The 9,659-nt window shown below is 42.8% G+C and overlaps 6 protein-coding genes across 6 annotated transcripts in view; 3 read left to right on the forward strand and 3 right to left on the reverse strand.

Moving 5' to 3' along the window:
- The window catches only part of mre11 (double strand break repair nuclease mre11), a 247,072-nt gene that overhangs the window by 229,214 nt on the left and 8,199 nt on the right, over nucleotides 1-9,659 (forward strand). The window lies entirely within an intron of this gene.
- The window catches only part of Cog8 (conserved oligomeric Golgi complex subunit 8), an 83,743-nt gene that overhangs the window by 32,170 nt on the left and 41,914 nt on the right, over nucleotides 1-9,659 (reverse strand). The window lies entirely within an intron of this gene.
- On the forward strand, nucleotides 63-2,160 carry LOC108132411 (uncharacterized). Its single transcript, XM_017251833.3, has 3 exons — nucleotides 63-466; nucleotides 881-952; nucleotides 1,768-2,160. Exons 1-3 carry the CDS (start codon nucleotides 125-127, stop codon nucleotides 2,158-2,160), a joined length of 807 nt encoding a protein of 268 aa, XP_017107322.2. The 5' UTR covers nucleotides 63-124.
- LOC108132412 (mitochondrial pyruvate carrier 2) lies at nucleotides 825-1,665 on the reverse strand. The gene is made up of 4 exons (XM_070277058.1): nucleotides 1,507-1,665; nucleotides 1,419-1,459; nucleotides 1,161-1,365; nucleotides 825-1,096 (listed from the first exon to the last, which is right to left on the reverse strand). Exons 1-4 carry the CDS (start codon nucleotides 1,598-1,600, stop codon nucleotides 1,038-1,040), a joined length of 399 nt encoding a protein of 132 aa, XP_070133159.1. The 5' UTR covers nucleotides 1,601-1,665; the 3' UTR covers nucleotides 825-1,037.
- On the forward strand, nucleotides 2,063-7,915 carry LOC108132410 (carbohydrate sulfotransferase 11). Its single transcript, XM_017251832.3, has 3 exons — nucleotides 2,063-2,478; nucleotides 6,786-7,257; nucleotides 7,321-7,915. Exons 1-3 carry the CDS (start codon nucleotides 2,203-2,205, stop codon nucleotides 7,548-7,550), a joined length of 978 nt encoding a protein of 325 aa, XP_017107321.1. The 5' UTR covers nucleotides 2,063-2,202; the 3' UTR covers nucleotides 7,551-7,915.
- osi (electron transfer flavoprotein regulatory factor orsai) lies at nucleotides 8,597-9,586 on the reverse strand. The gene is made up of 2 exons (XM_017251835.3): nucleotides 9,427-9,586; nucleotides 8,597-9,144 (listed from the first exon to the last, which is right to left on the reverse strand). The coding sequence occupies exons 1-2, from the start codon at nucleotides 9,466-9,468 to the stop codon at nucleotides 8,929-8,931; spliced, it is 258 nt and encodes an 85-aa protein (XP_017107324.1). The 5' UTR covers nucleotides 9,469-9,586; the 3' UTR covers nucleotides 8,597-8,928.

Genomic DNA, 9,659 nt, shown 5'->3' on the forward strand with positions numbered 1-9,659 from the left:
ACGCAACTATGAGCAAGTGCGTCAGCTGTTGTGCCTATCGGTTTTGTTTGTTATCGAAAGATGCAATAACAACAATTGATAAACAAATCATTTACCCGGTTTTAGATTAAAAAACAAATAAACAATGGATCGGCGTCGCAGAGATAGCTCTCCCTACAGAGAGAAGCGCAGGACATCAAGGAGCAGCGCTGTGACCTATAAGAAGCTCCAGGCAATGCCGACAAATCTCCGAAAGAAAGTCGTAAGAGAAGCCAGGAATAACAACGAAAAGATCCTGGGCAGGCGAAGGAGTTCTATGAGGCGTCGAAAAGTACCCTCTGACCGCCGAGTTCGCAATGACTTTGACCGCTCCGAACACAATGCCATGCTAGCCAGCACTTCGCAGGAACTCAGGCACATCCTCGAGAACTTCAGCACACTCTCGGACATTCCACGTGACATCACTTCAGCGGAGCTTCTGTGGGAGGTGAGTTTCAGAAGACTGCCCATTAGTAACTTCCCTGGCTGATTATGCATAGGTAAACATTTACCCAAGTCGGGGAAAAGTAACATGAAGCATTTGGAATTGAGGTGCTAATCTAGATTGACACAACTAGATCAATTTCACGGTAATGCCAATATAGGTTATTGCACTTGACGTCATATGTTTGTCTGAAATCCAATCTAAGCCAATCCGATCCAATTGAATCGACCCATGGAATCAACCAGATCAACCGGCTGCAATTAGCACCTTTGATGGCTCGTTCTGGCGATTCTTTCGTCACTGGCCACTGACCTACTGCCGATCATCTAAAGGTGCTAATTGACGGGCATCTCCGCTACCGTTAAGCGCTCCCATTGCACACAAAATTTATTATAATTATCAATTTCATAATTTCAGATCGCCATCGCCGAGGGGCAGGCCACCACGATCCACGTACAGCGGGACGGACTCAGCACTCTTACGGTGGTGGTATGCACTTCACTCCCTCTAACTGCACCTGTTTTCAATCGCCAATTATGACCTCGGCAATTAAGCAATTGATAGGGCAGGAATCTCAATCCACAAATATTTGAAAGGGCCATTCAGCTCTGTTCTCCATAAAGTCAGGGTGCTCTGAAATCAATAGGCATTGAGTGTGTACATAGAGCGTTAGGAGAAAGTGGGTCAGGCCCCGAACCTCTTTGCGCTTTTTCTTCTTGCCACTTTTTCCACTCGGAATCAAGGCTTCGCAAAAGGAGCATGCACTGAGACACCGATAGTAGAGCATGGCACGCCATAAAGCTGCAATATTTTGGCGGTAAACGCAGGAGATGACTTTGTTTCTGGGCTATAAAATGTGGGGGTCTTGCGAGGACACGGCTCAATCCCGCCATTCCGGCACACTATTTTATAATTAGTCTATAAATACTATTTCCATTTGCGATAAGAAACCTACCCATTTTATAACAGGTCCCTCTAGAAGCACAGTACGCGGTCCTAAGAAAAGTAAAAATTATCAATGAATACCGCTGAGCCATTCTTACCAGATGGTAATAGCCATGCCGGTCGCATCATGCCCGGAACTAGCCTGCCGGCATGCCGAATAACGTCCCCATAGATGCGAAAGAAAGGTCTCATAACTCGAATTTCGACTAAGAATTTAAGGAATACTTTTATTTTGAATATTTTTTCAAGGTCAACACGGTTCTGGTTCAGGAATTTTAAGTTGATAGGATAATTAAAATATTAATGAAGAGTTTGAGGCACTCTTCTCTCTAATATTTCTCCATATTTTGGATTTGCAGCTCCACCAGCCAGAGCCGACGATCGCTCATTTGAAGAGGGCTATTGCCAATATCTCTCTAGCCCAACACAGGCGCAAGCATCGGGAGCGGCACGAAGAGCGTCTTAGGCGTCGTGGAATTACCGAAGACGCCAAGCAAGAGGAACATGTTTCCACCAGCTCCACGGGCGAGTTAGTTCACTCCGCTCGGCGCAACGGGCACGATCACCGCGCGTTCGTATCGTGGCGATTTCTATGGCGCTGTTTCTGCCTCTTCAACGTGGACAAGTCTCAGCCGATTGACGACCGAGGATCCAAGGGCCGGACCACCCTTAGAGAGCTGGGCATTGAGAACGCGACTACTCTCAAGTTTGCCCACCGCGTCAAGTATTTCGGGCGCCAGCGGCAGAGTTAAGACCGAAATTCGGGCCGGATACGGATTCGGGGCCAGTGCATTATGGATCAACTGGTTTGGCTTTCGCTTTGCATTTCGCTCCTGATCTCTCTCTCCGCCGGCTTGCCGTTCGAGGATGGCAACAACAATAACGTCAAGATCACCCGCCAAAGCCTGGAGCTGACCCAGACGATCAACATCCAGCGGCAGGAGTTCATGCAGCGGGAATGCGAACTGCTCGGCCAGCATCATCAGACGATGAACGATCTCACCGACCTGCAAATGGACCACATGATCGTGGACAAGGAGCACAAGCTGCTCTACTGCTACGTCCCAAAGGTAGTAATCCCGCATGGAAACACTAGCTTCATAAAATGAAATACCCAGACAGGCGACTGACCACTTTTACATATTCAGCACAAAGTTTAGATTAAAGTTGACCTTTGGAGACGGGTAATTATACTTTACAACCGAATGCTGATCGGTGATCACCAATAAACGGTTCTAGGTAGTCGTTAAGGTGTAATTATCTAGTCGGAGATTAAGATTGTAGTTAATCGGTGTTATTAATATGCTAATATTAATTGAGGAATTAAAACTTGTACTGTTTAACTTTGTTTTGATGATAAAGGAAAGCGAACTTGTAGAACTTCTCAAATCAAATCTCAAATCTTGAAGTGTCTTCTAAGCTTGTTACCATGTGCTGTCCCAACATACATACATCAAAAATCGGCATCTGTGTCATCCAAAGGTTCTGAGATACTTTGTTTATAGAAACTCGTTTCGGGCGCTCTTCTGCCTTTTGTTTGGAGCACATGCTGAGTTTATGCTGGGGATCGTGCCGCCATAAATGTTTACTTAACCAGCACTTAAAAAAAAATAACAAAATGAGTTCCAGGTCATATTAGATAGGTGCTCAATGAAATGCAGTTCCCAATAGTGCGACTTATGAGGTTAGATTTATGGAGTGGCTTCTAGTGCGAGGGAATCTGATAGCTAAGCCCGCACTTCTGGGCTTATCGAGCCAGACACTCTGTGCACATGTCAGCGTTATATGCCCTTATACGTATTGCTGATTTCATGTGATTTAAACACTCCACATTATAAGGAAAGTCCCCCAGCAGATCATAAATTTTTAATTTCAAAAATGTGCTTTATTTAATGCGCAAATTTGTTCAAGAATTCTAAATTCTTGAATCTGGATTCTAATGACTCTTGGGGTCTAATGTGTTTTTCCCTTGAACCCTACTTGATAAGCTTTAAATATAAATATAATTTTTAATAGCTTGGAGATTATTTTGGGACCCCGAGAGGCTAGCTCTCTGAAGAAGCGATAGCGTTTCAAAAAATCACATTTCGATTTGGCTAATTGGATTAGGAAATTAAACTTTTGAGGAAATCAGGCAGAGGAAGCGGCCTTTACAGGGCTTTTCCTTATCAACCAATAAGCTATTGGAAACCATCAAACCAAAAAACTGAAAGATTAGATTACCAGGTGCCGGTTACCTGTGTGTTTGCCAGAGTTTCGTGAAGTGAAGTGGGTTTCCAAAATAGCCTGGTGTTTCATGTTGCCGGCGACCTTTGATCCAATTTTTGAATTCAAAAGATATCTAATGACAATGATGTTTCATATTTTTTTGGGGAATTTGTATTGATTTATTACAGGATCATAAGTTTTGGTTGTAGGCCCCATGCACTTGTACAACATTTTCAAGCCCCCCTCTCACATTATCATAATTCGAATGGCGAGCCACTCCACGGCCTTGGACGCGGGGGGTGTGGCAGGTGATCATGCCACCCGAGTGGCTCGACACACGTCGCCCATTATCTAGCCATTTCTACAAATGACTACTATCGGACATGGAAGCAACTGGTTTCGATTTCACCGCCCATCGGAAGGGGTCGATGCGATGGAGCAGTTCCACTGCGGGATTTCGCATTCTCGCTCGTCACTCATCGCGATCACGCTAGTCCGGCATTTTCTCAACTCGTTCTTCCATGAAGTCGTAAATGGTATATGTTTACCCTTGGCCAATAGCCCCCGGGAGCACCGCTCGCCTGCCTCCTAAGTGGGGGGCTCGCCACTATGGTTTTTGGAATTTTATGCCACCATCGCGTGTAGCTTTAATGGTCGTCATGAAACTGCGTTACGTTTTTGTTAGGTTTTAATGTTTCTTACGCATTTGAATAATTTTGAAATAAGACCTCGAAATCTTTACCTAAAGAGGTGCTAAGGGGGAATCCCTTTGATCCATGTCTTGCTAAAAAAATAAATAAATAAAATGACTAAGTAGACCCGCCCACATCCTTAACCATTGAAAGATGTATAAACATTCCGTGTCAGTCGATCAGAAATTATAGACTAGTGTTTTGTTTTAAAACAACATTCAGTCATTTCACTTTAACCCAAAAATTCGACATCTGCCAACCTTGTGGTTATGTGGCTCTGTATATACCTAGTATTTCAATGTTTTTTTCGTCACTTTCCTACCTAATTCATTCCAAAATGTTTGTTTTTGTAATGTGAAATGCAAAAGCATTGTTTAATTACGCTCGGCACATTGCCCGACCAGCTCTACCTATATATATGCCTTCAGATATATACAGATATATATCTAGCTTTTCCTAGTTAACTTCAACGACTTGACTTATTGCCCAATGCCGCCGAGGAGGAAAATCAGGGGGCGATTTTAAGGCGAAATTTATAAATTATTGCACTCGGCAATTAAGAGTAAAGTGATTCAACCCATCGCAGTCTCGAAAGAGATTTCATTTCACGATTAAACTGCCCGAGTCGCAAAAAGTGTAATGAAAACCACATTTTAATGGGGGGTCACTTGTCTCATGTGGTACTTGACCAAGATATCAGAGAGCTTAAGTTTCAGACCCGACTCGGGTTTCTTCAGCAACCGGTCTTTTTTTTCATTTTTGTCTTTCATTTGAGCTTAACCTGATACTGAACTAAATTTAAAAAGAAATTTCACATCAAAATAATTATTATTACATTTTTAAGTTTAAGAATTTAAAACCCCCACCTTCTATATGATAATGAATAAAACAAGGAAGGCGTCAATGATAAGAATGAAATAGTTTTCATATGACTGTTCAGGATGACACCTGCGTAGAATTTCGAAAGAACATTATCTACCCAAAAAAAGGGCTGAGGTATACATATCTCAGGTGGTTCCTTCTTAAATGTAATCATGATTATTTCTAAAAAAAATTATGAATCACTTAGAAGCCTCGAAATCCATATCTCTAAGAAATTTACACATTTCTCAATATATACTTAGAAAAATGGTGTGTATTGATAGATTGATAGAGAATAAATCTACAAATCATTTAAGGTATTCCGCTCAAGGATCGGATGCAAATCGGAAGAGATATGGACTTCACAGTGGGTCATATTGGCAGTCGATGCATTTTTCCCCAATTTTGAAGGGGACCCTCCATAAAATTTGACAAAAATATAAAAAAATATTTTGTTGCTAGATTTTGATGCAGATTGATGGAGAATTAATCTACAAATCATTTAAGGTATTCCGCTCAAGGATCGGATGAAAATCCCCAGAGATATAGACTTCACAGTGGGTCATATTGGCAGCCGATGCGTTTTTACCCAATTTTGAAGGGGACCCTCCATAAAATTTGACAAAAATATGAAAAAATATTTTGTTGCTAGATTTTGATGCAGATTGGTGGAGAATCGATCTACAAATCATTTAAGGTATTCCGCTCAAAGATCGGATGCAAATCGGCAGAGATATAGACTTCACAGTGGATCATAATGGCAGTCGATGCATTTTTCCCCAATTTTGAAGGGGACCCTCCATAAAATTTGACAAAAATATGAAAAAATATTTTGATGCTAGATTTTGATGCAGATTGAGAATCGATCTACAAATCATTTAAGGTATTCCGCTCAAAGATCGGATGAAAATCGGCAGAGATATAGACTTCACAGTGGGTCATATTGGCAGTCGATGCATTTTTCCCCAATTTTGAAGGGGACCCTCCATAAAATTTGACAAAAATATGAAAAAATATTTTGATGCTAGATTTTGATGCAGATTGAGAATCGATCTACAAATCATTTAAGGTATTCCGCTCAAGGATCGGATGCAAATCGGCAGAGATATGGACTTCACAGTGGGTCATATTGGCAGTCGATGCATTTTTCCCCAATTTTGAAGGGGACCCTCCATAAAATTAGACAAAAATATGAAAAAATATTTTGTTGCTAGATTTTGATGCAGATTGAGAATCGATCTACAAATCATTTAAGGTATTCCGCTCAAAGATCGGATGCAAATCGGCAGAGATATAGACTTCACAGTGGATCATAATGGCAGTCGATGCATTTTTCCCCAATTTTGAAGGGGACCCTCCATAAAATTTGACAAAAATATGAAAAAATATTTTGATGCTAGATTTTGATGCAGATTGATGGAGAATCGATCTACAAATCATTTGAGGTATTCCTTATAAGGATCGGATGAAAATCGCCAGAGATATAGACTTCAGAGTGGGTCCCACGCATGTTAAAGAATTTTGTAAGAATTTTAAGAGTTTATAAGGTTACCATTAAAAATAATTTTAAATTTTGTTTATTTAATTAATTTTGTTTACAAATCTGCGTTTTCCAGGTCGCTTGCACGAACTGGAAGCGGGTTCTGATGATGCTCATGGGCAAGTGGAACAATGGCACGGATCCGCTGCAAATTCCGGGATCGCTGGCCCACTCCGAGGGCATGTTCACCAAGTTCTACGATCTAACCGAAGCGGAGCAGCAACAGGTCCTGAGCGAGGACTACACTCGCTTTATCCTGGTGCGACACCCCTTCGAACGGTTGCTCTCCGCCTATAGGAACAAGCTGGAAGGCGATTCCCCCAGTGCCAAATACTTCCAGTCCCGTGTGGGTCGCCAGATTGTGAAGGAGCTGCGACCCGGAGCGAGCAATTCCTCGCTGGAAAACGGCGACGATGTGACCTTCGGAGAGTTCATCCAGTACCTGCTGACGCCGGAGCTGAGCCGGGCCAATCAGACGGACTACAACGAGCACTGGGAGGTGATAACCAGGCTCTGCAATCCCTGCGTGGTAAACTACAACGTCGTGGGTGAGTCAGAAACATGGAAGCATGGTTCTTGGATCCTAACTAATATATCTTTAAATTAAACAGGAAAATACGATACCCTACTGGACGATTCCGCGTTGGCACTATATCTGGCCAGAGCCCGCAACCTGATATTCCCCACTGGCCACAAACCTTCGAGCACGAAAGCCAATCTCCGGACCTACTTTGATCCTCTGCCCATCGGATCCATCCGGCGGCTGTACGAGATCTACGAGGAGGACTTCCGCCTCTTCGGCTACGGGTTGGACGACGTGCTTGGCTTCGAGTTCGGTTGAGCCACCCCAGATCTATCTGGATGCATCTATCTCTCTATTTCCAAGTCAACACCATAACGCTTTCCAATTGAAATAATTGTGATTTGTTAAATTTAGTTAACCTTAATGCGAATATTGAAGTACTTATGTTAACCGCTTCAAGCTAGTTAAAGCAAGGGATTAGTTAGTTTCTAGAGAAACTCAATGAGCTCTGCTCACCATGACACTATGAAAATGCCATGACAGACCAGAAGATGTCATTTAAATAGGACTTGTTTTAGGAAATCAAAATGAAATAATTTTAAGCTTTAAATAGAATCTTATGCTAAGTTATTGTAGAAAGAGTTTCCACTTGCAATACACTTTACCTTAATTTAAATTTTAAATTCTGTTTGGTTTCCTCTCTCTTCCCCGAATCTGTAAATTAAATCGGAACCAATTCCCATCAATGAATCAATAAAGAGTGTCTTTATTGATCAGCCTTGAAGTAATTCTGTGCTTGATAATTCTTCTAGAATCTGTAGAACATCTCCCCGCCATTCAGAAGAAGCCTACGTCAAGCTAGATTTCAGAAAACTATTTACGATGAGCTTGCTCTTTATTCGCAGTGACACCACTGCACCCTGTTATCAGTCCGATAAGACCGAGCTGTATTTATAGACTTTGCTAAATGCCCTTTAATTACGGCGAGCTTTCATGTTTTTCGTCAGAGTAGAAAAAGCTCACTTGGACGGCGTCCGCGGTTGTTTATCACCAAAACATATATATTATATAGTAGATGGGGGCGACCCACGATCATCGGTCAGATGAATTTAAATACGCAATATTGTCAATACCCGACGACTTAGTAGAAGGCGTCCAACGCATTGGCAGACGTGGCGAATATCTGATAGATACTTTTATCGCCAAATTTAATACGGATATAGATAGATAGCGGGCAGAAATATGTGCTCGACGGGCCCCTTCCCGGTCATATCGGTTGAAGGTCGCCACGATTCGATTCAAGTTAAAAGCCAACATGTACTGCCATTTTTTTCCAGTGCATTCAATTAATTTCGATGGCTATATTTGGTTATTCAATGACTGCTTCGTTTATTTGCTACGTCCGTTTTTCGGTTTTTCGCTTTTTTTTTGTTAATTTTTTGTTTTGCATCAATAACAACTTTAAGTTAGACATTGACAAGACATTCGAAAATATTACTGCTTATGTATTTTTTGCGTGTGTGTTTGGATCGAGTCTGCTTTGGCAATAGAATATGCATATACGCGACAAGCAGGGCGACCTCATACTCATATCATGTTCTCCACCTGCCTGGTCACTGCTCCCCACCCAGCCATCATCATCAGTCCTTGAATTAGCTAGCAAGCGATTTCCGCATCGCCGCCACTCCTCCCGGCCTTAGTCATTGTAGCTGTAGCGCTGCTTCACAGTGCGATACTTCTTGAGCGAGTAGAGGGCCTCCACCTCCTTGGCCAGGTAGCGTCCCTGGGCCAGCAGGGCCACGATCTTCTTCGGGTCCTGCTCGTCCTTGTGGTTCATGAAGGCATCGTGGATCTGCTTGCGGAACTTCTGGGGCCCGTTCAGGCCGGGATATTCGCGGCCCAAATACTGCAACTGTGTGGGTGAGAAGGGGGGAAGTGTTAATCATACATGTATGTAGTTTCTAGAAGAGTCGACCTTGAAAGCTCTACTCAGATCGAGGAAACTGGACACCCAGCCCACGTACGTCATTCAAGGGGCAGGAAATTGCAGTTTTCCGCCGCCGACAAAATGTTTACGCAACTGCAGGTGGGGGTGGCGGTTACATTTTTCGGGTATTTGGGGTGGGGGGTGCACGTGGGGGAGGATGCAACTCCGCCGGTGCAACCAACCGGTTGGGGTGTGGAGGAAACTTACGTGCTTGTAGAGGCTAATGACTTTCGAGCGCAGCTGTGACATCACCAGTGGTCAGCGGATTTGTTTGTTTGTTAAATGCAAGGTAAGAAATAATTTTCAGGGAGCTACCCGCAGCTTTTAAGGTGAATCAAAACCAGTGATGTCGCTCTGGCTATCTTGGTATATCGATAACGATAATAAAAAATACTTTCAGTATATACCAGCATGATTTAGTAAAACAGCTGATTAGAGAT

This window comes from Drosophila bipectinata, chromosome 2L (assembly GCF_030179905.1).
Source record: "Drosophila bipectinata strain 14024-0381.07 chromosome 2L, DbipHiC1v2, whole genome shotgun sequence".
Classification (NCBI taxonomy): Eukaryota; Metazoa; Arthropoda; class Insecta; order Diptera; family Drosophilidae; genus Drosophila; species Drosophila bipectinata.